We start from the raw sequence: 27,945 nt of genomic DNA on the forward strand, positions 1-27,945 counted from the left end.
AAAGTTCAGTAACCAACAAAAAATAAATTAAAGTTCAATGATTGAAATGAAAAAAATTAAAAATTCAAAGACCGTCAGAATTAATTTTATATATATTTAAAGTTTAATTTTTTTGAGACTAGTTTAAATGCAAATAAACTAAATTTTATATAAAAAAAACACTTTAGATAAAATAATTTTTATATATATATATATATATATATATATATATATATATATAAGTAATTTCATTAAATGTGAAACATGAACTTAAAAATATAACCACATGAATTAAATATATTACCAATGAGCTATAGTTCAGATGATATAAGTGTTGAATAACAAGTTGCTCCAATTATATATGAAAATAATACAATTTATTTTCAAAAACTTCCATCACGACCAGAGTAAAAAAAACTAAATAGAGAGTAAAAATTTTGAATGAAGCTCTTTTTTCGTAAATAAAAGATGAGCAAATTACTTTAAAGCCCCTCACGGTTATCATAATTCACAGTTTGGTACCCTTTGTTTGAAAATCAAACGGTCGGTACCTCAGTTTTGATTTTTTAAACTATAATACCCTTCTGTTAGTTCTGTTAATAATTTGATATTTACTTTCAAACGATTTGCTACCTCAGTTTTAATTATATAAACGATTTGGTACCTCATGTTTCATCCTTTAACGATTTGATACCTATATTTAACAGAAGGGCCTTATACTTTATAAAATCAAAATTGAAGTACCAAATCTTTTGATTTTCAAACAAGGGGCACTAAACGGTGAATTATGACAAATGTGAGAGGCCTTCCAAAAGATATATCCCCGAAGTACAAATACTAACTGCCGGTACCATTTTCTTTTCCAAGACCCTACAAGTCCTCAAGTCAACGAAAACATGTCTGATCATCTCCCTGAAGTAATAGTGACTGAAATCTTGAAGAGACTCCCAGTGAAAGCTCTAGTGAAATCAACAAGTGTTTGCAAATCATGGTATTCTCTAATTACAAACCCTAATTTCATTGCTCTTCACTTATCTCACACCACTGCACCCAACAAAACCTACTCACTTCTCAGGAAGAGCTCTGATGTTATTGAATATTCTAATGCACAGCAATTTATTTTGCACAGTGATAATGATTCATTTAGTGAGCATGAAAAATTGGATTTAAGCTATCTTAATGTCACATCTGATACCCCTGGAACACATTTAGTAAAGATTGTGGGTTTATGTGATGGCTTGTTTTGTTTATTTGATAAAAATTTGACTCGCCTGATCGTATGGAACCCGGCAATTAGAGTGTTTATTACAACATCTTTACGTGGGCGTTACAAAGCTAAATTCTTTTTATTGGGTTTTGGGTTTGATAGCAACAAAAATGACTATAAAGTTGTAAGGATTGTTTACAACTATGCTGGTGTGGGTCCTTTAACAGAACTTGTCCAACCATTTGTTGAGATATTTGAACTGAAGTCCAATGCTTGGAAAACCGTTGCTGTTGAGAATTTAAGTTATGCTCTTTACGATTCTGGATCTTATGCTTATTTGAATGGTTATGCTCATTGGTTTGCACAAAAAGAACAGGGCAGAAAGTTAACTGTAGCATCGTTTGATTTGAGCAACGAAGCATTTGGCGAGTTGATGCTCCCTCATTCTTTGGCTGAATTAAGTCACCTTAAACTCTCTTTAATAGTCTACCGCCAGTCATTAGCTGTGGTTTATCCTGAAGACCCAAAGTTTGATAATAACTCTTACCATTGTGAAAAGTATTCGATTTGGGTGATGCAGGAATATGGTGCACATGAATCTTGGTCTAAACTATTTAACATAGATTTAGAAAATCGTGGAGGTTTTAGGTCAGTGCTAGGCTTTCAAGGGAATGGCGGCATTCTGGTTGAGAATTTCAACCGTAAGATGGCTTCCTATGATCCTGAGACGCAAAGGGTTACCCCTCTTGAAGTTGATGGGTTTTACTTCAAAGTGCATTCTAATTATATGGAAAGCCTTGTTTTGCTCATGGGAAATCGAAACTAAAAGAACTAAGGTTAGCAATCCTTACATGTTTTTGTTTTATTTTTGCTTTCTTTGATCATGAAATTGTGTGCCTTGTTTATTTTATGTATTTATGTAACTGACTGAGAATGTTGGATTCATGTTATAGCTTGGTATGTGTAACAATGATACTGTTGCTAACGGAAAACATGAATCGAATAATTTACCTTTTCTAGCTATCATGTTTCAGTAAATACATTAATCATGCAGAATGTATGTATTTGGACATAAATAACCTTATCAATTCTATATGGTTGCAGGAAAATTAAATACAATCAACAGACAAGCTCGAGATACAATTCTATATGGTTGCACATCAAAGGGCTACTATTTTATGTCAGGATGGAAGTATTTGCTATTTAAATTATTTACAATGTGGTGAGTATTGCCTAAATTTGCTATTGATGATTAAAAAAATAAAAAAAGGTTAATTACTATTACCCCCAAGAAGTTTTGTCCGAAGTATTGTTTTTCCCATGAATTTTTAAAAATATTGAGTACTTCAACTAAAACCCCTTTTTCGTAAAATTGAAGGGAAATAATGATCTTCTAAAATTGAGGGGGAAACAATATTTCAGATATAAACTCATGGAGGTAATAGTAATAAACAAAAAAAGAGAGTGTATTTGTTATTGGTGAGGGTGAATTTGTTATATAAGGATGTATTTGTTTAATGCAATACTATATAAGGATGTATTTGTTATATGTAAAAGTGTGTTTGTTATATGTAAAAGTGTGTTTGTTATAAATAAAGTGTGTATTTGTTATATACAATTTGTTGTATTTTAATGGGTGTATTTGATAGTAAAGCTCTCTAGTGCAACCAAAAATCATGACGAATTTGCTCTGGACCTTTCCAATCCCATATCATGGTTTAAGTCTTCCCCAAAATCATGTTTCAGACATGAACCATCAATAAGAACGAGCAAACAACTATAAAACATGACGAATTTGCTCTGGACCTTTCCAATCCCAAACCGCTTACCAGAGTTGATATTTGACATCCCAGTCTTGATTAACTATCGAACAATAAGCCGAATTAGTGGTGAAGGTATCTGATGGAGAGTGTCCCCAGAAAATGTAGTCGCTGCCATGAGACTCATCTGGAGGACGAAATTTGCTGATAGAATCAAGCCAGCAACAACTAGGAAGGAGATATCTGGACTTATCCCAACAACAATTTCTGATTGTCATCTACATAAGCATTAACGGTACAGTGTAACTCACAGTTCAGAATAGAAGATACAGCTACATGTTTGAGAATCGTATCATCTCCAAGCAAGGGGTCCAACCAAAATTTGATGTGCTTGCCGTGGCACAACGCCCATCACAACATAATACACTTTATTCCAAATCTTGTTAAGATTCTGCAAAAGATGGGAAGCCCCATTAGTTCTGTTCGAAGTCTGAAAATTAGTTTCGTCAAACTTATATTTGGCTCTTAACACATTAACCCAGAAAAAAGTCTATGACAAAAACATTTCACCCATTCTTCATAAGCAAGACATGATTGAACAAACTCACCCATTCTGTTTCAGCTGCCGAACAGTGGACAAATTAAATAAGTTAATTTTCTTAGTTCCTCCTGTTGAACCCCAAAGGAATCCCTGACAACTCTTCTCAATATCCTCGCAAGAACTTCCGGAACTGATTTTGCTAATGTGTCAAGGCCAGCAAGAGATAGCGCTTTAGAGTTCCATTTCGAAATACGGGACCGGACCAAATACGGTCAATGGCACCTTTTGAGTGAATACAGGTCATTCTGCCATGAAGCAACAGTACCCCTGAGTATTCGCCCGGATCATTCTTAACAAAAAAACCCCATGAAAGCAGTTAAACTATTCCTAGCAACAATAGGAACATTAGACGAGAAAATCATTCTCGTCTTCTTCTTATTAATGCGCTGGCCCACCAAGGTAGTAAATGTCCGCAAAACCTTTGGACGGCTTAAACTCATCAAAAACATAACAATTCATAATAAGTCCATAGATGTAAGAGGTAATACGTTGGATTGTAACATATACGATTGGCTTTGAAATGCCCATATGAAAGAGGGTATCGATTAGAAATATTTTATCATGAGCTTTTTCTATATCAATTTTTATAACCATAAAACCCTTCTTCCCTTTCTTCTTACGCAAGGCATGTATCACCTCTTGAGCAAGAATAACATCTGTAATGTGCCTATCTGCAACCAAACTAGTTTGCGCCAGACCCAATAATCTGAGGCAGCAACACTATCAGCTAGGGTGAGCATCGGTCGGTTCGATTCAGTTCAAAATCGACCAAAACCGACCGTACCAAAGTTGTCCAAATGGTCGACCGAACCGTATTATTTTTCACCAAACACAGAAATTTTTTTTGACCGAAATTTTCGGTCAGTTCGGTTCGGCTTCGGTTTTTAAATTCGGTTTTTCAATTCAAAATTAAACGCAAACCCTAAATTTTTTAGGTAAAGCCTGAAAATTTATTGACTGTAAAATGAATACAGATTCATAAAGAAAATAAAATTGATTCATATTCCATGAGATACAGAAATTACAAATCACAATAAATATTAAAGCCACAAATTAGAATTACATCTAAATTTACTCGAAAAAAATAAAATAAAAAAGATGAAACAAGAAATCAATAAGCCTAATAGATCTGCAACAACTTGACTTGTTTGAAGCTATAGATCTGTCAAATATAAGAAAAAGAGAATAAATTAGAAGAAATTATACCAATAATAAAATGAATCAAGAAATCAAAAGACATACAGTTAAATTCATTACGAAAATATAAAAATAAAAAAAATTATAGTGATTAAACGTTTACCTTTTGAAGGATTTAGACCAAAGCTTCGTTTTGAAGAAATTTAACAGATCGAAGAAAGGAATACGATGGCTAACGCAAATCAGTTGATGAAATTTGTCCGACTAAATAAAGTGTATAGTGAAAAGTATTAATTAGAGATCTTGAAGAAATCAATTAGAAATCCTAGATTTTCAATGAAGAAAAACAAGAAGAGTTGGAAAAGAAGGAGAGTGTGGGAGAGCAGCGTGAGAGAGAGGGAAAATGAGGAAGTTAGAGTTTCAAAAAAATAATATAAGAATGTTTATATATTGTTCCAAAACGACGTAGTATTAGAGAATGTTTTAGTTTAGAAATGAATCGGTCCAAACCAGACCAGTCTCAGTAGTGTGGTACATCTACTTTAAAACTACATCGTTTTTAATATATTCGGTGTTATCGGTTTTTCGGTTATTTCGGTTTTTGAAAGTCTCAAACCGAACCAAACACCGATCTCCAAACTTCTCCCTATTTAACACCGAACCAGACGTTTTAACCAAAAAACCGAACCAAACAACAAATTTCAGTTCGGTTCGATCCGATTTTTCGGTCTGGTTCGGTTTCTACTCACCCCTACTATCAGCCATTTCTAAAAAGGGCACAAAACACAAATTATTTGTTTCCTTAAACTAAGAAATAAACGAATAGTAATTTTCATTAAAATAACATCACACTAAATCCAAGTGAATCCACATCAATCAATCATACAAATTAATCGATTGTATTTAGTAGGAAAAGAATTCATGTGAATTAAGGAGACATTCTGCATACTGAGAAATCAATGTCTCAATTAATAAAAGCAAGAAGCAATTTGCTAAGGAGTTCTGAAATGCAAAACATTTATAATCTATTATTCGTGTGATTCGAATACGCAGCAGATTGTATTTACAATGTTCAAAATTTACATTTCCTCTTTCCCATCTGATGCATTTTGGGTTGACATTTTCGATATCCCTCTACAGTGCCAGGCTCTCGAACCAACCACTAAAACCATCTCTTCCGAAGCCTCCCACATCAATCGATCATATACGAGAAATCAAAACAACAATAATATGGGGAAAGAAAAATGACAAAGAATATAAAGCAACAGACCTAAGGTCAAAAATGTCAAAATTTTCTTTTCCTAACTCACCAAGAAAATATACACTGTACACAGAGGATCTAATGCGAACTGGTTCATCCATTTAGTTTCGACAAGAACTGGGTTAGATTATACTCTTCAGTGTACTGTGATTGATCCCATAGCTCCTCTAGTCCCCCAAGGATGGCCTTTACCCCCTTTCCAGTGCCCATTAGTTTTGGATCTCCATGAGGGCTGCCATCCGGGTGCTTGGAGGCCGTGCTTCCCTGGTATTAAAGCAAAACAAAACTTATCAGCCAATAAAGAAACAAATGTCCAATTGAGTTCTGATATCAGGATGAATTCGAAGTGAAGGGGAAAAAATCGGTAGCTTCATATGATCATCACAAACAGAGTAAAAGTTAGATTTATTCATACCTTTGTTTTGGATTCAGCTGACGCAAACAAATCAAGTAATTGGTCTGTATTCATTGTTTTGAGGCTGGCATTTTCGGAATTTATGACAGCATTGGCAATGGAGACTTTGAACCTTTGGAGACTCATAACTTTTTCTTCAAGTGTGCCACGCATTATCAGACGATGGACATTCACAACTTTCTTTTGACCTAGTCGGTGAGCTCTATCCATGGCCTGAAAGTGCAAGAAGTTACATGATGAGCGACAATATTTTTTTTTTACCAAAATAAGCGACAATATGACTCATAAAATTAATAAAATCCTTCAGTAGTCATATGATGATGATGTTGAAGCAAAAATCATACACATGCATATAGCACGCAAAGGTAAAACTTCCCAATACATGATACAAATAGGTTGCAAATCCAACCAAACATGCAGAGAGAGAGAGGATCTACTTTAATTGCGCAATTAAAAAAACCTTTACATGTTCCAAATTCATAAAATCATCAGATAGCCGTCGTATAGAAGGAAAGGTAACATTTAGTAGACTACAGAAACAGCAGCTGCATCTAGTGTTGGATAGTAAAAAAAAACAGATTGTGAGCTGATATCCTATCTCGTCCGCATAAAAGGTTCATTTGAAATAGCAAATATTAAATACATTCAAAGGATCTATCTACCAACACATTTAGCAACCAAACTTCCGATAATAAATACCTATAGTCAAACTATGTTACAACAAATACTATAGCTTCTAAATTAAATGAGCCCTAAACTTCAACTAACAATTATTCGCTGAAAAATCAGTTAAAATGCTGTATTGTGAAACATAAACAAGAAAAAGAAACCTTTTAAATAGCATATATGGTTTTGGAACCAAGGATGGTGAAGCCTACAAGCATGACGGTATTTTACCTGGTGATCTCGCATTGGATTCCAATCATGCTCCATGAAAATAAGGGTGTCAGCAGATGTTAAATTTAAACCAAGTCCACCAACTGCGTATGAAGAAGAAAGCAACAAATTGACCAACTCTGCAAGCTAGAAACAAGTCAAGCTGAATGGAAAGAATAATCTCACCATGTGTCGTAAGCAACAAGGCATCAATAGTAGGATCCGAATTAAAAGCTTTAACTATATCAAAACGTTTATCCGTTTCAACTGATCCATCCAGCCGCAAGTAAGTGACACTGCTTCAAAAGTGCGGGTAGAGGTATAAGAGAAATGCAAGCTTGTCAAATATTTAAGGCAAATTCCATGTTTCCATAATATCATAAGCCTCAAAAAGGAAATAAACAAAAACAAAAAAAAGGCTTTGGAAGATAGAAGTTCCATATGGATTACTCATTATAAATATCAGCAAGCATGGTTGCTTTATGGTGGCTAAATGCTAATCAAACACCATGACTCTAATGTATATTTCAAGAGCTTCAGACTTTATTTGACAGTTGCATCAAAGTGAATTCTCTAGGATCAAGCAAAGTCTTCCTTCGAAGCAACAGTTATAGCTGAACTGAAATCTTAGGCCATGAGAGTCGGTGGGGTTTTGGATTTATGCAGGATTACCTAAAAGCTTTTGTGGTTTTTACCACCGGGAGTGGTACAAATATAAACTGCATAGATATTCATCGTCCATTTCTCCTCACATATAAAAAAATTCGGAAAACTAAGCTTTAACCGCACATAAAATTGCACTTGGTTTGAAATTATGAAAATGAAAACTTACTTCTTCATATGGGAATGAAACAAGTCTCTTTCAATAATGTCAAGAAGGGCCTACATGAGACACCATCATTAAGCAGAAATTATATAAGTGCATGAAGAAGCGACAATATGAAGGTATGGACTAAGAATCCATTACCTTGTGCTGAGCAAATATCAAAACTCTATGCTGGCCCACATTCATAGCATTCTCAGAATTTGAAGCATCTACACCTATACCACATTCCTCCAATATCTCTTGAAGGGCAACCAACTTTGGAGAGTGATGCAGCTTATGTAATTCTGAGATTATGTCAGAACCTTTTGGCAATAGTTCAGCCAATTGGGATGCCAGTGTTTCGTGCACCTTTTCACCAAGAACAAGCAATGGATGACTGCAAAGTTTTAGCAGGTACTGGAGTGCCTGAAACACGTATTATAATCATAAATCAGCTTCCGCAGAACATATGAAATGCCCGAAAGATAACATAGAAAAATAAATTCACATTACCTGAAAGACATGGGATGATGCTTTTGGTGAGGCACTGTTTCCTTCCTGACGTGCTGAATCTCCTAGCTTTACCATGCTTGAAATCTCTTGTTTAATATGAGATCCCGAGAATTGTTCATATAGTTGTAACTGTACAGGGCTCAGATCACAGTATCTGTCTTGAATAATTTTCTCTGGTAAGTCGGACAAAACTTCATCTTTCGTCCGCCGGAGAAGAAAAGGCATAACCTGTTGTATAAAATAGCAATAGGTAAAACTGTAATGTTTCCATAGCAAGAGCACTTTAACAATAGAACAGGGAGTAATAAAAAGGGGGGAGCAGCAGGTGCGGGCCAAATAGGGGATCAGAGGAAAGACAGAGCAAATCAAATCACCTGCTTGTGCAATGCTTCCATAGCAAGAGCCCCAGCTTCAGCATCCTTGGCAGAACATTTAGGATCTCTAGCAGCAACTAAGGGCTTCCCGTAAGTGGCTTGGAACTGCAGAAATACATTTAATCAACTGTTACATAAAAACACGACAACTATTAAAAATAAGATTAGAGGTCAAGCACTGAGAAGAACAGATTCTTGATGGACCAAAAGATAATTCAAGCCTGCAGCACTATCGCCAAAGGTAAATCAAAGAAAATCAGAGGAATCATCAACAGCACCAAATACCATCCCCCAAGTTAATAATATTCAGAAGGAAGGGAACATGAAAAAGGTCACCAAAAACCAAAAATAGAATGCCAACAAGAAGAATTACAAAGAAAACAAGCTAAAAAAGTTAGACATTAATTTTAAACATATTGTAAATTTATTCTCGGACCTTTAGTTGAGAAAGAAGTGAAGGAGTTAAAAACTTGTCAATGCATTCATTTGATATATTTGGCATCATCTACTTAATCTCAACTCATTCCCTAAAATAGATGTAGCCTTGTGTCTGAAAACAATATGTAAATAGAATATAAATCAAAGCAGCTAGACAATAGACACAAAACACTTACTTGTCTGTCAGAACCAAGAAATCCTGGCATTAGAAAGTCAAAGAGAGACCACAAATCCATGATGTTGTTCTGCAGCAAAAAGCATGTCATTAGTCAGGATCAGAAAAGACTGTATAGTAATTTCCGGTGCAGCTCTGCATGAGTCTAACCTGGATTGGTGTTCCACTAAGTATCAAGCGATGTTGAGCTTTCAACCGCTTCACTGCAGCTGTAATTTTAGACTTTGCATTCTTAATTACATGTCCTTCATCCAGAATACAGTAATTCCACAGAAACTGCCCCAGGAAATCAATATCTTTGCGAACCACATCATAAGAGGTGATGATAACATTGAATTTATCAAACTGTTCTCTTAGGGATGTGCGTTCTTGAGCAGAACCAGCATACTGTAAAGTGCTCATAACAGAAACATCAATATACTTCTCTATCTCGAATGCCCAATGTCCGACAAGCGTTGACGGGCAAACAATTAAAGATGGCTGAGCAACCTCACTGTTCTCTGAAGTGCGACGTTCTGCTATATCGGATGCGACAATTGCAGATGCCTGTAATGTCTTACCAAGTCCCATATCATCACAAAGGATTCCATGAAGCTTGAAGCGTTTTAAGAAAGCCAACCAGTTAATCCCTTCTTGTTGATACCTGAAATTTATAAACAAAAATCACAAAAGTACAAATACATAGCAGGAAGTGAGAAAGGGAAGAAAAACAAGATGGTATAAAGGAAAAGAAGCTTCCAAGATGTACTTGAAAAGACATACACAAAAATACCTAAACCTTACTCTTGAAACTGTGCAAACCAAGAAGAAGCTCTTACATAACTTGTTTTTCTTTACAATGTAAGCACCCAGAGCAGTACTGATCTTTCAATGCACTAAAAAATTCCACTTTTGACAACCAAATTATAAGGATTATCACTAACTAAGTTAATTGACTATAGGGCAAAGTCATTAGCATGTCTTGCCACAGAATACCCGTTAATTGCACAAGCTAAATTTTTAAGGTTCACTTACAAAAATACAAATTCAAAAAATTTCTGATATTTAAACTAACTGCTCTTCTTCTGTCCACGGATATTTGGACATAACACACCGACAGATTAATAGCCCCGGGACCAAAAAATATTATTAAGCATGAGAGGTAATAATTAATTGATTAAGTAATAAATAATTATATCAAAGAAATAACTATATTCTACATCCGATACAATATGCTAATATCCATTTCCTACATTGTTACAATATCGAGTTTCTTGTATTAGACCCTTAAACTTAGCACTTCTTTCTATTTATCTAGAAGATTATTACAAGCATCATTTGAAAACAATGATGTCGATAACAATGGTTCTTCCATTTACCGAAGACAAGCACTGATAGTAATCATCCTATCATGAAAAGTTAGAGATGTGATCCAAATTGACATCAATTTCAAAAAAAAAAAAAATATTGTATCCCCGGGAGATATATAATTATACAACTTTGTTAATTCATAGAAATTAATTAATGCACTTATCAAGCAGTCCTTTAAGAACTTCCATATAGTGTACAATCTTACAAATATACAAAATACTAGTTTAGCACATTATCCCCAAGTTTACCAACAAAAATAACATTTAAAAGTGGTTATTAGTTAATCAGATATTCACTCATTGGGATTTTACAATATATACTTCCATCTTTGAGGTATAGAAAAGGATGGCCTTCCAAACTTCTCTTTACAATCACTCTAGTCATCATACCATTCTGCCTCTCAACTAAATTCTTTAGATCGGATTGGACTTAGAAAAAGCTACAAAAATTTCTTGCTGATACTGCATTTGAAAAAGTTTCTTAAAGTCCTTTGCAGTTCCTTATTAAAACAAAGGATTTGTTATTGCATCAGAAGACTTTAACACAAAATAGTACAATTACTGACACCCTCTGGTACTCTTACCACATAATAAATTAAATCAGATTCTCTAGAGAGCATAAAGTAAGCATCCGAAGTTCATAGTCATCTTTAATGATCTTTAATGATATTTTCAATCATTACAGAAAGAAATATGAAAAAAGCAACAGTCTAATCCCAGCTAATTTCTGTTCGCCATAAACTAATAGCTAGACCATAATTTAGCACTACCTAGGAGAACCAAAAAAAAAAAGAAACAGCGTGCAACAACAAAACATGTTTGCTAGGTGCTTGATTTTTGTTCATAAAGGCAAGAACCACACATACTTCAACCATCCCTTTTAGAAAGTCCCTTTGTCATTTATTTCTAAAAGTCTCCTTAACATGTGTGTAAAATAACAAAGGGACTTCCTAAATAGAATGGAGGGAGCATAAGAAATAATGAGAAAGAGCATCATCAGTTTAAACATGCAAATATTTACTCAAATATCATGCACTAAATTACAAAGAAAAAGACATGTAGCACACATGAGGACGTAATAATCTGATACTGACACAAGTATGAAACTAATTCTGACAAATATGAAACGCGGATAGCAAACCAACCTCCTCAATGTCACCTTCAATTCGGTGCAAAGCTTGTAATCATCAATATGTGAATTGTCAAGAAGTTGCTCCAAAAATTTAGCATCTTCTGCACTACTCTCCAGACCTTTATCCAATCCGCCAGGAGGGGGAAGACCTCTTGCTAATGGAAGAAGTGGAACGAGGGCAGCAAAACTGCGTGTCACGCTTTGTCTGACAGATTGATCAATATCACTCATGCACCGAAGAAGAGGAACAACTAGTAAAGGAGCATATGCGACCAGCTCCACACCCAATCCTTGAACAAGTAAACTGATAAGCATGCCAGCACCTTGTCTAGCATTAACAGAATTGACATCTCCTAACATTGGAATGGCATTCTTAATGACAGCAGCCATGACATCCGTTGTCATTGACTTTGCCATTGAAGTAATACACCTAGAAGCAGCCACTCTAACTGCAACATGGGAGTGGCGAATACATTTGAAAATGCACGGGAGAAGTGTGAGCAACTTAGGCTTCAATGTCTCATCCAGTAATGGAGCAACAGATCGTATTACCTGCATATAATAAATGGAAAAAACAAAGCAATCATAAGCCCATTGAAAGTACCTAAAACTGGCTTGAATTATTTATTACTTTCAAAGAAAAAGAAATATGATAAATTGCCAAAATCCTGCAAATATCCCATACTCCCTCAAGTTCAGAGTCAAATTAGCTTGTGTAAGATATTCAACCTCCTAAATGTGCATGTGGCAGTGCTTTTGTAAGGTTATTATCCTGACCATTAGCCCTTATTGTGTCTATGATTGTGGGTTTGAGCATGTGCATGTGAAACAGATACTTGAACAACGAAAACCAGGTATCTTCCACATGAGATAACAAGGGTGACAGAGTATATTACTTTCCATGTTATGTGTACAACAAAAAATCATTTCAATAAGAGACCTGAATATTATTTATGAGGATTTGAGGGTCCTTCACAGACTCGATACGTTGTGCAATATGTTGCTCATCTGAAGAACTTCCAGGCATCAGAACTTCTGTTAGGCAATCCCATAGTTTTGGAAGCTTGTCAAACAAGCAAGGCCCAAATCTCTCGCACAAATATTTTAATGCAAGTTCAGATCCCCGTCTACTAATAAAACCTTCGATTTTTGACCTGTCTTCACCACCACCTAATGCGTGACCCTTTGACTTTTGTCTCGTGATGTTACTCCCAGAGGAAAGGAAATCTTGATCGTCAACGATCTCCATGGAACTGATGATAGCAGCTTGAGGAGTCTCATAAGGATCCATGCAAGTGAAACCACAAATATTCTTAACTATCTTATCATTAGGACTAGGTTTGCGCGCAATACAATGATAAATCAATTCAGCAATGGCTTCAGCAGCCTTGCGTTGCAAAATTTCCTCCTTCACAAAGCATTACAAATCATGTTAAAATTCAGTAAACCGAAGATTTGAAGTCAAAATAAGAACCAGGAGAAAACCTGCTCTCGTTTGATTGAGGCCATGAGAGGCAAAATGATTGGGTTAAGTTTTGCAGGAAGCTCTGACATCCAAACAACTGCTGCAGCAACTAAAGCACAGACAGTAACATGCAAGTTACTCTGCAGATTGTCAATCAGATAAACAAATGTGTCAAGAGGATTATAAAAGGATATGTATTATGTAATCCTTTGCACAGGCACGATACTTAACATAGGCATATTAAAAAAAAACATATTGTGATTGCACTTTCATGTTTGGCCTTGTTTTTGGAGAAAATAGTGTAAACGAAAATCCAAGACACAGGAGACCTCCAACTGAATGTGCATCTTAAACTTGCATAATGAGAGCTAATTCTCGGAAATCAACTAGTTAGAATAGCTCAGACAAGGGTTCAAACTTAAAACTCGACATACTAATTTTCTTAGACTTGCAAAATAGTACCTGGACGCACTTCAAATAGCCAGCAGTTGTCAAAACTCGATGCTTTAGTGATTCAATTTCATCTACTACAATGTTTTGACCCATTAATTCATTCCCAGAACTATCATTACAAACTGAAGGCAACTTCGATGCAAAATTGATGGCGCCATCGGCACTCAAGCTCTCAACATCTATGTTTACAGTTGACAATGTACTCTCAAACATGCCAGATGACTCAATAGCACGAAATAACTGACCAGCCTCATTCCGCATCTTTGCATAGGTTCTTGAGAGTTCAGAATATGGGTGAACAGAATCTTTTGTAGGAAGCGCTGGGTCAGCACAGGATAAAATATCTAACAACCACTTCTCGAACTGATTTGGGAAGATAGGCATAACAGCATGGGTTTTCGAGACTTCATTGCATTTAATCTCTTTGAACCATGAAATAACAACCATGGATGCCACCTGATAAGGAAGAATAATTATCAACTAGAGATTATAGAGAGCAACTGTCTGGGATAACTGTTTGGGACCAAAAAAGCGCTTCTAAATATTGTTTGATCTAATTATTTGATTTTTATTTTTATTTTTCTAAACCGTTTTTTCCAACCCTACTTTATGAAACAGTATGATTTACCTGTTTTTTTAAAAGAGCAGTCTTTAAAATTCAAAGAAGTGCACATACATAAATTATTTGGAAAAGCGCTTTACCCAACAGCAATGCCAAACACAGTAAGAGATTCCTAAGTGTTTCAACTATAATACTGCAAAAAACTACCTGCCGCTGGACCCCAGATAAAGAGGTCAGAGCATTCCATAGCGGATCAATTACATGGTGGAAAGAACCCTCGCGCAACTTCGAAGCAAAAATTCCCAATGCCGATGCTGTAATGACTCGAGTATTAGCAACTGACATTTCAACATCAGCACCAACAAAATATTTAACAGTGCTTGATGGATCCCCATTTCTTTCTTGTGAAACACTTTCTTGCCCATAGTCTAAGGTACTGTTTCTCCAAGATTCATTTTCAAGTTTCACAGCTCTCATTTTAGCTGCTGCTCTAAAATGAGACTTTCGAGGTGGTGCCACAGGCCAAAACATTTTTGCTGAATCTAAGGGTGAACCGTACGGAGTAGTTGCAAGTTCGATCCAAGAATTCAAATAGGAAACTGCAGCAGCTTCCAGGTCCTCCACTGGGCACTACAATCAGAATGAGAATTAAAAGGTCAAGTCATTCCAGAATCCAGGAAAATAATATTGACGCTTCAAAAACATTAATCATATTAGGGCATCTCCAACCCAACACTATAATAGAGTGTGACCCAACAGTATAAAGTAAATCAACTCTAACCCAACTCTATAAACTTCCTCTATTTTACAGTTTTGGCTTTTTTACTCTACATGTAGGGTTTCACTATTCACATCTTTATAAAGATAAGTTTGTATTTTTTCAACTTCACAAAGTACTTGTTAACCAATTAACATTTACAATTACATCCTATAACAAAATATACATGTTTAACTTATTAACATTAATTTATACAATTACATCATATAACAAAATAAAACATTTAAATGTTTCTATAACTTTACATTGTATTGTTATAATTCTTTATATACGACTAGTAATAAAATTAAATAATACAATGTATAAAATTCCACATATTTTATAGCTTAATCACACCGAATATTAAACAAACGACAATAATTTTTTTTTTTACGTAACATTTTTTTAGGAAGTGTATTATTTAAATGTAATTTTAAATTTATAGATTAAAATAGTTTCATAAATTTTTGAATTGATTAAGAGAAACTTATTTACTTTATAACTAAAATACTTATGAATATTGTAATCTGGTGAATATGCAGAGAGTTAGTGCACAGTTACTACTGAATACTAAAAGCACTCTCAGCTGCCAAAGAGGTATACTACAGATATAATTTTTCTATTTAAAGTATCTTCCTTCAGTTGAAACTTAAATGGAACATAACAGAAACCTTCAAGTAAAGTCTAAAATGTCTAAAGACAGCTCTTTAAGTCTCAGCTATCTAGGAAATATCCTTCAAAGGAAATAAAAGAAATTTTAAGGTATAAGAGCATTAATAGAGCATCAGCCTTTTCTTTTTTAAGAATTAAATTTCTGTCTTTGTATCATATTTAAACAAGCAATTACGCATACAATTGTTAAATTATGAATCTATATTGCTGTGTAAAACAATGTCAATATCGTGCTGAACTCAAGTACACTTTCTGTAACCTCACCTTTTACATGCATAAGGGTATGCATATATTTACAATTGAAAGATTTGTCAAAAAAGGGCATTTATTTTTAGAATTGAATGATTTACCAGGAAAGGGCATCTCTGTCAAAGAAGCCAAAATTTAATAGATATGAGCATATTATGCTGGCAAAAAACTAAAAACCAGCTAATCAACACTCTTCAGAGTGAGAGCAAGTAACTGCCACTAACAAGTTGTTAAATCACTTCACTCTCTACCTCACTTCTTTCTTCTATCTCCAAAGTTCCCCCTACTACTAAGTCCACACACTCATTCTTTCTTTTTGACAACATATTAATTAAACTGAAGTAGTTTATTCCATTCTTTACCTCTAAACTAATAGTGTAATTCCATTTCAATTTTCAGTTCGCACCTCAAACATGCATAAGAAGATTGCTTTGTGCTTAAATATGACAATCAAGGAAGAAAGCTAATAAATGTTGAAGAATTGCCAAAACAAACCAATGCTTAGTGGTAAAATGCATCCTAATTTAACAAAAAACCTGAACAAGGAGCCTCCAAACCCTCTCTGAACAGAGCAAAATTTCTTCATTTGACTCGAGTAGCAAATTCTGGAAAACAATGCGAAGTGTATCTCCCAAAATAAATGAGGGCCAAAATGAAGTGCCAGTTGGCTCACAAAAGTGTCTTTTATAACTTGCTTCAAGTAGCCGCTCCTGAAAAATTTAACTCCTCAGTCAATTACACTTGCAATCATTTGTAACATACAGAGAAATCACATAGTAGCATATCCTCCGTATTATTAAGCTAAAACTTTTGGGCAGGACATGAGCCAAAATGATTTAGAACACATAAGAAAAAATTAATTATATGGAATTGAATGATATAAACAATCACTGAATCTTGAGTATGAGACAGATGAAAAATAACACTAGTATTAAAACACCTCCCTCTAATTGTTGACCACAGCATGTTTCAACAAATAGAAAAAAAAATGATGCATTTACTACTAGGCATATACCAGTGTTCGAATAGCTGAGAATCGAACTGATGTGATGCTATGCCTCATAAATGGCCATAATCGGGGTGCCAATGTTGATAGCATGTAAGGACTCTCCTGCAGATCTCTTCCTTCTCCAGCATCATCAATATGAACTACTTCATTCAGATCTAACTCTTGTTTCTCTTTTGATATCATTCTCGGAATCATAGCTTCCTGGGAATAAATTTCTGCCAAGAGATTCATCACGCTGCAAAAGGATGCATGACGTTTAAAAAGACATTTTGTTGTTGCAGTGAAGTACTTCAAACTACCATATATTGCACAAAATACCAAAAGACTGATCACAGATTTGGAAACAACCTGGCGTCCCACAAACAGGTTAACACTTTTTGTCATGATAACAGATTCTTATAGGCATGAAGTAGAAGAATGTCCATTAATGTGTCTCAGACAAGGGTATAACATTGCCCATATTACCGATTCCATTAAAAACTATAATATGGTATGAACATGCAAATCAAACCACAAAGCTATGAACATAAAGCTTGCATTTTAAGTGACCACTTGATAAGACAAAATTACTACGGTATCAATCTTGTAGATATACCTGCTAGTAGATGGACTTAGATCATCTAAATCAAGTAATATATCCCAAAGTAGCATAATAATGGAATGCAATGTCCGACCCTTTAAAGAAACAATAGCACCAGCAGTCGGAATTAATGCATCTGCAGCAACTGCCCTAACATCATCATCAGGGTCCTCCAGTCCAGCTTTACAAGCAGGCAAGATGTAGCCAATTAAATCGGACATCATCTCCTTCAAGCAATAGAGACAGAGGCATTTCAGAGAAATACGTAAATGGTAAAAAGAACATTAGCTTCAAATAAATGCCGGGATAACTTTAAAATAAAAGACATATTTAAACGAGTATGCAGTTAACCAATTAAGTAACAAGTATCTTAGCTCTAATTTCTTTATCTTTTTCCCAAAGTTTGCAGACAAAAGAAGGAAAAGCGTGGGAGAAAATATCAAACATGGGAGCCACAAATTTGTTTCTATTCAAATGGGGCCCATATCCTTCCTCCTTTCATTTTCCTTCCCTATAATCCGCCAAAGATAACAGGTCTAAATGCTCTTCCAGGAAGTCTGCCCACAGGCAGTTTGGCACATTCGTTGGAGGTTTAAAACCTAACAAATTCCACACTATGCGCACATTTTAATGCCATTTGCTAAAGCATCCAGTCAAACACTGCACGGATTCCAAACTGTAAAAGCTACTTCAACTAAATTTCAGACTTGACCAAATATAGGAGAGAAGTCTATTATCAGTTCTCCATGTTCAGTGTGTCCAAGTCAGTTTACATATAACTTCCATGTTTGCCACGAATATGTAAGTATTGATTCCTTAAAACTAGTGAGCCTGTATTATAGTGTCATTAAGATCTCTTATCAATACCTAAAGATATCTAAACCAGGAGGGACTCAGGATTTAACAACACAACAAAGATTTACCTGACGAACAGCGACCAAATACTTTATACCCAAAAGACTTCCATGACGAATTTCCCATTCTGGTCTACGCTGAATAAAGAGGAACCATAAAAGATTAAAAAGGAACAAAAAGAGCACCACAATGCAAACCCAGCATTTCCAAATCAATCGAGGATGAAAGCACGTTATTAAATGGTATATACCTGCATCTGAAGCAGGATATTCAGTGTTTCATGAACTAAAGACCGATTCATGTACTTAAATCCAGCACCTAATGCTTGCGCACAAGTTTCCCGCACTGGAGCAACAACCTGATCAGAAACATAATCACCAAAACTGCAGGCAAAACAAAAGATAATAGAGTCAAGCAGATGGGTATGCATATAGAGAGAAGCTCCATGTCATTAACTGTATTATTTAATAAAGCAACATGCAGTAAGCGTTCTTCTTCCAATTAGTAATAGCAAAAGAGAAAAAATCAAATCTGAAGCTAAAGCCTAAATGTAAATCTAATATAGCTAATCATACCGGTCCAGTGACAGTATGCATAGGAAACGAATTGCACAATCCTGAAGAAATTCACTATTTTTTATCCATGAATGTCTACCGAGTTTAGTAAATCTCATCAGCTCACAATTTTCGGGAACATTGTCCAGTACGTTTGATTTCACAAAAGAACTCTTATCTTCACAATAATCCATTGGTTCCTCTATATCAGCAACGCCTTTTGAGGAAAAAGATATACCATCAGCGTCAGTATGACATTCCAGCTTAACAGAAGTAACATCAACCTGACCATTAACCTGCTCCAAAGGGATATTTAATTCGCTATCTTCAACCTTAACATTGAGACCAGGATTCTCGACATGCATTGACAAAAATGATGCTTCTTCAACCTTCAATCTTTTCTGATTTGGTTCCATCTCATCTACGGAAACTTGCGTATTCAAATCAAATTCTCTCTCTCTTTTCAATGTACTTGAGTAATCCAAATATTTTAGTTCATCTAGAGCACCATCCAAGCTCAAATCAGGCATAAAGACTCCAGCAGAACCACCATGATGTGTTACAATCTCTCTCAGTGCCATGACACTGCCATGGCGAACCTCCCAAACTGCAAATGAATTTTCATAGAAACTATCAGTTTTCTATGGAGTATGAATACAAACTAATCGTACATTCAGCAAACTACATGAAAGCTCACCAGGGTCAAACATGTCCAAAATAAGTTGTTCAACAAAACCGCAAAAAGGCCACTTCCCATCTCCATCATGCTCCATACTGTCTTCATCAGCATCTACCTGAATTAACAGTCAGTATCAAATTGTTGCCTAATACAATAACTGGGATACAGAGAAAGATACAATAATAGGATTTTATGACAATCGGAAGTATGTTGAGATGTAACTTCCTCAGTTCTAATATATATGAAAACGCCTCCAGATATTAGAAACTTCCCACTTGTAACTATCAAGAAAAAAGTAATGCAAATAACCCCTTGTTAGTTCTCAAAACGTATGGATCTAAGAAGTTGGGCAATTGGGATAGATGAAGTGTCATAAAACTTTCATCAGTTAGACAGCCAAGGGGGGATTTCAAAAATCCCCCAAACAAAGCTTGATAACTATAATGTCACGTCCACAGAAAATCTGTATCTAACAACACAAATTCAAACAGCTTTTGTTTTGCATCTTGAAAAAAGGCCACAAAATGGATACACAAAAATGGCTTTACGAGGAGAGTATAGAGTACAGGTTCAAGCTAGAATACATCTATGTTTGAGCCAGAAAAAGCAGAAAAAGTATCGTAGTGGTGGATGTGATCGCAGTAATGGACCTCCAGCAGTTATAACATAATCGAAAAGGACTAGAGGCACAGGTTGCTTTAGAAAACGTGAAATTAATAGAATTTAAAGGAGTATTTTTAAGTTAGATATACAAGTATTTATTATCCATATTGAAAATAAAAGAAAACACTTACTTCATAATGTATATCATAATTAAATTTAAATATCATGTCCTTAATAGTTTATCATATAGGAGTCTAAGACTATATGAATTATGAGTAACAGTTATTCTAAATTTATATTAACTTAATTCTGAGAAATTAAGTTGTCATTGTAAGAAAAATAGAAATGAAAAGAAAAGTTTCACTTAATGTTTTAAAATTTTAACTTAAAAATTTTCACTTAATGTTTTAAAATTTTAACTTAAATATTAAATTTATTGACTATATTAAGAATAGTTGCTTAGTTGTTTTCGACGTCTATCTGATAAAATTACATTGTTTGATTTTTAGAAACTAAATACACCTTAATTTTAGCACTCTTCTACATAAAATCGCTAAAATTTGGAAAACAAATGGTAGAACAGAAAACCTGCATCTTCGTAAAGGTCATTATGGTAACAACTAAGGATAATATCCAGTAACGGCTGTTATGGTTTAAAAATGGCTATAACGTGCATTACCAATACAAAATTATTGTAAAGTTTTATAGTGGGGTTAACATTAATGGGAAGGACAATTTTCCTTTTAAATAAAGGAGCGACCTTTACTTAGAACCATAGTCTAAATGACAGATATTATGATTCATTGGAATAAAGGAGAGAACCCAATTTCATACCTTACTGGAGATAAATGAATCTTGATTTGAGGTCTTTGGAGTTGTACTCTGCACAAATGACGCCTCTGCATCACCGTCCTCTGGCAAACCTTTTGCTTGATCTTTTGAATTTATTTTTGCTTTTCGCTTTAAAAGATTCAGTTCTCTTGCACTCGGTCGTTTGGAAACAACAGTGGGGACCATACTTGCCATAAGTTGCTGGATGTTATGTACAGATGGGGGCATATAAAATCTATGACCCAGTCCATTTCCTTGGGAGTGTAATTTTTGCACAATAAGATCTTCATCCTTTATTACTTCATTAACATCCATAAATTGCTCACAAACATCCAGACCTGCATTTGATTTACAATAGTAAACGCTCGACAAGTATATGACAACTTAAAGATGGTACAGTAGCCCATCACAGGGAATTCACATGCTGATGAGCAGCTAAAATTTGAAAGCCATACATGCAAAGAAGAATCAATATTTCGTGTGAATAAAATTCTGTCAAGGGTGAAGCATCTAAAGTCATATGAAGTAGCCAATGATAGCAAGTTTTACTCTTTACACACCATTGAGCTGATTCCACTCAATGGAAATATCAGACAGGCACAGAGCAGCCAGCACCCCAAAGACAATGAAGGTAATGGTAACGTTAAACTATTCTTCATGATGTCCACAAAGAGAGTTTAATTAAGTCCATGTGAATAAACAAGTTAGTCCTCAGGAGACAAAATGCTATAACCACAGCTACCCCATACATTTTAAAATTTTAAATGACAGATACCTAAGTATAGTAAAAGGAAGGACGAGAACGTGTAATGCCAAAAGGTTAAAATAGGATGCAAAACATTACAAATCATGCCTTTTCATCCTGCTCTAAGCCACCCCAATAGGAGGTTAAGGAGATAAACCTAACAAAATGCGCAATTCCTAAATATGCTAGGCAGATTAGCCTCTCCCCCAAGCCACCGTCGCATTTTCCCCCTGTTTATCCAATACATTGCCACAATAGACCCAACAGCACCCTCTTAAAAGCCATATTGCTCCTATTGGGCAAACAAATTTACCAAGTTATTCGAAAATTCATGCAATGAAATTGCAGATATACACTCAACGGTATACTGTTAAAACTACATTTTACAGTTAGAGATCATTAAGGACATATTACTAATTCCGCCCAATAAGGTAAACATACAATTAGCAGCATCCTCATAAAAGCCAAATTATTCCAATCGTGAGAACAATACTAACAGCTAGTTCCAAAATCATATGCAATTTACCAAGTGATAAGCAACCAAACTTATCTTATGTTCTCATGATAAGTGACAATAGCAAAAAATAAACAGATGCCGCCACGGTGCCACCTAATTGCTAAGCAATATAATTTAGCACCCAACCCCAAAAACCACAATAAAAAGTATCAGAACCAGATAGCTTGTTAGTAACAGATGATGTAAAGCATGGACATTGAAGTAACTATTGTCTTAGCTGTATGACACATGCCTTCAAGCAAAGTAGGCAACTCATGACAACCTGCTAAAAGCTTACCAAGGTAATAGCGGGAAATTATAAGATTATACTTACAAGCTCAAAAAAAATCATGTTTATCAGAGAGACAGAGCAAAAAAAAAAATATAACTACTCATCTTCTAGTCAATGATGATTTAACTTGTTGAGGAAAAATGTAATTGAGGATTAATTGTTCTGAAGAAAAAAACATTTAAAAACGCATATCTTAAATGGAACAAAGATAAGAAAGCATTAAAATTTATCAAACACCATCAACAAAATAGGAAAGAAACCTAAATTTTTTTAATGAAAAATCAGAAAATTTTAAATGACAAAAAATATGAAACACTTCTCTGTACAGAAATCTAGTATCAAGTTCAGCCTGGGACCATGATTATGTCCCAGGACCTAAAGGCCTAACCCAACCATAAATAACCTTATTTTTTCAAAATTACGCAAAATATAACTGCATGGAATTTTGTTGATGAATACAAAGCATTTACTTCATCAGATTCTATGCAGTAATGAGCAGCAAGGAATCACCCAATCATCCTGAGAAGACATAGGTACTTTCAGTATGAACCCAATCCCCCACCATACCCTCTTTTCTCTTTTTCTCTTTGTATTCTTCTCTCCCAAAAATCCATTTCTCGTAAGCTCACAGTCATATAATTTCACTAATTAAAATTAAATACAATAATATGTGACAAAATTCAGTTCTGTTCAATAAAAAGCAGTAGTATGTATTTTACTAACCTAGACGGCGTCGTAAATTTTGTTTTTGGCGAGCTAACCGCTCCTTCGGGTTCTTGGAGTTATCATTTGCAACATCATATTCCTGTACCAGAACAGGTATAATTATATAGGAAGAAGTAAACATCTGAGAAAAAACGGCACAGGCTAGGCATAGCATAAACACCTAGTAGAAGAAATTGTGAAAAAATGCAACTGCTGATTAAGGAGCGAGCATGATGATACAAGGTTGAGAATGACATTGAATGGCTTTGGTATAAACAGGAGGAAATGGAGAGAGACAAATACCCAATGGGAATAGTATCCCGCCTGTGAATCAACAACTATTGAAGGTGCAATTTTAAAAAAAAAAAATCACTACTATAAAGCACCAAACTTTTTTAACCAAAATTTAATGGTCCACTTGTCGATGTTAGCATGGCTACTATTACTTTCCTCAAAAAAGCAGTTTATGTTTTATTCCTTCTGTTATTGTTAGATTAGCAAACTAAAATTATTACTATTTAGGTAAAAGGGTGATTTAACACTTAAGAGTTCAACCTCAGCCTTCGCTAGATGCCTCAAGTTGGTCCTCTGACTTTACCCATATATATTATTCATGGAGTATTTGTCTAGCCTTCATAAAACTGTAAACCTATTTCATTCAACTAAAGAACTTGACATTTAAAAGAAGGTAATCCCATTTAAAAAAAGAATTATCACAATGCGAAAAGTTATACCAACAAGATGCACGGAATTATGAGGAATGGGCAATTAAATGAATATATAGGGCTCCTGAGAAGAGAGAAAAATCAAGTAAAATTATGGCCTCCTGAGATGAGAAAATACTTCCCATTAAGCCTATCCTATCACTTTGTGATTTCAAACATGCAGATGGCATGATAAAAACAGCTCAAAAATTCAAGTTAAAAGAATTTTATCCAAGAACACCACTTTCTAAGAAAACACGTATCATTAGACTTCATCTTGAATTGTTTTGAATCTATAACCATTGAAACATGATTTTGTAGCTTTTATGGTGGATTCCCATCTCACATCTTTATGGGCATCACAAATTCCTGATTTCTCAGGCTGAAAAAAGGTTTCATTTCACCTGATATGAGAGCAAATAATATTATAAACTATTCATTGTATTATGAATTTAATCTTTTAATAAGAAAATGGCAGTTTACGGTTGACTTTAAAGCAGCATCTTCTCATTTCACATTTTTTCACGAGACAAAATAAGCAAAACAAAACAAAAGGAATTTCATCTAACAATCACTGGACACAAACAACAAAATAAAAGGAACCAAAGAGAAACTGAATTTCAAAAAAGAATAGACACAAAAAATCACCTGTCCTCCGGACGCCAATAAAGCCCCAAACTCCAACACTTTATTTATATCAAAACTGTTTGAACAGTAAGGATAAAAAGAAGTCATTAGATTAAAATACAATAATGTTATGACTCAAAAAAAGATGTCTAACAATGGAGACGAACAATATACAGAAAAGTTCACATGCTTCTCTTATATAAGATGTACCAAAAGAAACTGTGACCGTTAAAAAAATACAGCAGTATATGTATAATCCCATTAACAACCTTCTAAATGAACCACTTGATATGATCTTTGATTGAAAATCAGGCCATGCAACCACATCTTCAACAGCACCGGAAACTCCAGCCTCAGACATTTTCATTTCTATGGAAGAAAATAATTCAGCCAAGGATGTGTGCTTTATATTCTGAGCAATAGCCCCAACTGCATGAGCAGCGGCAACTCTCGTATCCCATTTTTTACTACGGAGATACTGGAAAACCTATTTCCAAAGAAAAATTAGTTTAGAGTGGAGCAACAACCATCAAAAAATTTCATGACGAAAAATGCATGTAGCATCATTTCAAGGACCTACATAACCAGCCGGCATAATAATTCAAGAACAATGCAATTGAACGCTTTAACTACCCAAAATATTTAAATAGTTTGACCAATATAACATATAAGCAACTTCTAAACGAAGAAACTCATCGAAGAAAGAATCAACACAAAAAAAAAAAACAATGTTAACCAATGGGAAAACCTTAGGCAGCTCGAGAAAAAATTAGGTTTAAAATAACACCACTAATTTAGTCAACAGTAAAGCAAACTACTGGTTATACCAATTGTATAATTCCACGGAATTGATCTCTATGGGAACTTTAATTAAATTCCATTACATCACTGATAGAACACCAAGTATAGAATTCATCTAAGCACACAAATAACGTACAACGAAAGCACCTATGAAAAGAAATAAAAAGGCAACAAGTCGATCATAGCCTTTCTTCTTAGGTCAGATCCACAACTATGAGGCCCTGGGTTCAACTCCAGGTCAGAGAGATAAAGACCAACTAGCAAAAGTAAAGAAATACCACTTATGCAAACTGAAGATGATGCAGTAGCTATATCATGATGGGCAAAAGATTCTCTTTGAAACCTAAATATAATTTTAGGTGAAATAGATAAGATTGGTAGTTATATAATGTTTAAGAACTATTCAACTCATACTTCATATTAATTACATTCAGTACCCCTAGAGTTTGACAGACAACATTTTTTTCCTACTCTAGGACTCCTATTCTAAGATTACATAGGAACAGGATGAGAATAATTTGAAGTCTATAAATGCCTGCGTAACTCGAAGAATTTCTAGGTTTTTGACAATTAAGACTTACAGATGTTTGATCAGTAAAGCAATGCCAAGACGACAAACTCTGTCTGCCTTCTTTCTTTTATCTTCGCGTCCTCTTGAAAATGTAGTGCTAACAATAATACTTAATAAACCCATTATAAAATCTACCCCAATGAATTAAAGCTTCTTTACGTTTCAAAATTACCACACCTCTTTACAGACTTAAACCCTTGAACGACTTGAGCTTGTACAATTAAAGACTTAAGAAGAGTGGATAAATTAATTGAGACAGAAAAATAGAAGAACCAGCACAAAGAGAACACGGGATGCCCTTTCAACCCTAAAAAAACAAACACATACTTCACCTTCAAAAGCTCTCAACTTTGCTAAGAGTGTGCGTACACCTCGGAAGCATTTAAGACAAACCATTCCTCACTCCTCTACCTACCATACTATTCAACAAGCCAATACCACCATCATGAACATAACGAAATAGACACTAAATACTGCAATAATCAGATTGTTTTACATTCTTATATGGGACAAACCATTCCTCACTCCTCTACCTCTTGTAACTATTCACAATGGAAATACATAAACTTTCTTAGTTTAGTGAAAAAAACTCTATCACAAACAATTCCACAATGCACAAGAGAGTATTGAGTGTACCTTCTTCAAAAGAGAGTTCAAATCCTGAGGATGTAATTTCGCAATATCTCCAATTTGTCTGGCAGCAGTAAACCTTGTGGCTTGTGACGAACCAGCTTCACAAATCAAAAATTCCCAATTTAGAAACCATAACATAAAAATTAAAATAACTGAAATCAGATCCAAAATTAAAAACAAAAAGCTCAGAAAAATTACTGTCTAATAACGTGAGTAAGCGATGGAGACGCGACGATTGTTGTTGAGCCATAACACAATAACACGGGCAGTCGCTCTACGCTATAACATCATGTAATGCTTTCACGAACAATGTTGCAGTTAATCAGAAAAATAATTTAGCTACGCTAGGGTTACAAGGGCCGAGAAAAATTGAAGGTTAGAATGGGAATTGGTGGGAAAAATGGATAGGGAAAATATGATAATTAGGGTTGAGAAGTGAAGGCAGAGGTGGTGACGGAGGAAAACGGCGGCGGATGCGACGGTGGAGAGAAATTGGCGTCGATGGGGAAACGAAAACCCCTTACAATTTTAATTTTTGTTAGGATAAATTGTTTAATTATAACGACCTCTGTTGTTTGTGTGCATGTATACACATGTGTGTATATATAATGGATAAGGTGAATATTTTGGAGCAATTAATAAAAAAGTTATTTAAAAATTAAATTTCAACATTTATTCTCAAAAAAAATCAACATTTCACATTTGTAAAATATATTTTTATTTTATAACGTAATTTATATAAAACGGTGCCGTTTTTTTTACATTGTTTTAGCTCTCTTTTTTGGTGAAAAACGATTATAAGTCACTCAATATAAAAGCGCAAAAAGTTGAGATGCAAGATGCTATATTATAAAAAAATGAGATTAAATTAGTACAAGTATGGAACGTTGTATTTAATATGCAAACAATTCTTAATAAAATCAGAAAAAATGTTTGGTCCTGACGACATATGTTTGTTTCAATTAATTTCTTTTACTAATTTTTTAATACGAAAGTAGAATCTTCCATTAAAATGTAAAAAAATTCACTTGGATATAGAGGTAAAAGAAGATTCCATTCAAGGATCACATTGGCGGAACT

At 34.7% G+C, this 27,945-nt stretch overlaps 2 protein-coding genes and 1 long non-coding RNA gene across 6 annotated transcripts; 1 reads left to right on the plus strand and 2 right to left on the minus strand.

Annotated features, from left to right (window-relative positions):
- Window positions 1-802: 802 nt before the first annotated feature.
- On the plus strand, window positions 803-2,819 carry LOC126674304 (putative F-box protein At3g17490). The gene is made up of 2 exons (XM_050368737.2): window positions 803-2,022; window positions 2,291-2,819. Exon 1 carries the CDS (start codon window positions 876-878, stop codon window positions 2,010-2,012), a length of 1,137 nt encoding a protein of 378 aa, XP_050224694.1. The 5' UTR covers window positions 803-875; the 3' UTR covers window positions 2,013-2,022; window positions 2,291-2,819.
- A 1,707-nt stretch (window positions 2,820-4,526) lies between these two features.
- Window positions 4,527-5,141, minus strand: LOC126675489 (uncharacterized). The gene is made up of 2 exons (XR_007639764.1): window positions 4,848-5,141; window positions 4,527-4,709 (listed from the first exon to the last, which is right to left on the minus strand). It is a non-coding gene; the product is annotated as an uncharacterized LOC126675489 (long non-coding RNA).
- Window positions 5,142-5,684: 543 nt separating this feature from the next.
- Window positions 5,685-27,436, minus strand: LOC126674449 (TATA-binding protein-associated factor BTAF1). Of its 4 annotated transcripts, XM_050368891.1 has the most exons (28): window positions 27,064-27,436; window positions 26,869-26,963; window positions 25,130-25,347; window positions 24,882-24,936; window positions 23,548-23,629; window positions 21,295-21,629; window positions 19,876-19,972; window positions 19,200-19,785; window positions 18,875-19,007; window positions 18,693-18,761; window positions 17,785-17,996; window positions 17,196-17,424; window positions 16,717-16,890; window positions 14,710-15,132; window positions 13,950-14,396; window positions 13,508-13,627; window positions 12,963-13,430; window positions 12,036-12,574; window positions 9,692-10,184; window positions 9,543-9,611; window positions 8,929-9,033; window positions 8,555-8,782; window positions 8,204-8,467; window positions 8,069-8,118; window positions 7,423-7,532; window positions 7,258-7,340; window positions 6,361-6,573; window positions 5,685-6,209 (listed from the first exon to the last, which is right to left on the minus strand). In XM_050368891.1, the coding sequence occupies exons 1-28, from the start codon at window positions 27,113-27,115 to the stop codon at window positions 6,039-6,041; spliced, it is 6,120 nt and encodes a 2,039-aa protein (XP_050224848.1). In that variant the 5' UTR covers window positions 27,116-27,436; the 3' UTR covers window positions 5,685-6,038. The 4 variants fall into 4 exon arrangements, 3 of the variants coding, with proteins under 3 accessions (XP_050224848.1, XP_050224849.1, XP_050224850.1); XM_050368892.2 differs by lacking the exons at window positions 26,869-26,963; window positions 27,064-27,436 and adding an exon at window positions 26,243-26,783; XM_050368893.2 differs by lacking the exons at window positions 23,548-23,629; window positions 24,882-24,936; window positions 25,130-25,347; window positions 26,869-26,963; window positions 27,064-27,436 and having other exon boundaries at window positions 19,876-19,968; window positions 21,295-21,386.
- Between the last annotated feature and the right edge of the window lie 509 nt (window positions 27,437-27,945).

Source organism: Mercurialis annua, linkage group LG3 (assembly GCF_937616625.2).
Source record: "Mercurialis annua linkage group LG3, ddMerAnnu1.2, whole genome shotgun sequence".
Classification (NCBI taxonomy): domain Eukaryota; kingdom Viridiplantae; phylum Streptophyta; class Magnoliopsida; order Malpighiales; family Euphorbiaceae; genus Mercurialis; species Mercurialis annua.

Coding starts and splice junctions, on each gene's coding strand:
- LOC126674304 (XM_050368737.2), top strand. CDS start 876: ATGTCTGATCATCTCCCTGAAGTAATAGTGACTGAAATCTTGAAGAGA.
- LOC126674449 (XM_050368891.1), bottom strand. CDS start 27,115: ATGGCTCAACAACAATCGTCGCGTCTCCATCGCTTACTCACGTTATTA. Junction 23,630..24,881: donor TATTGGCGTCCGGAGGACAG/GTGATTTTTTGT, acceptor GTTCTGGTACAG/GAATATGATGTTGCAAATGA. Junction 19,786..19,875: donor TTTGGACATGTTTGACCCTG/GTGAGCTTTCAT, acceptor ATTCATTTGCAG/TTTGGGAGGTTCGCCATGGC.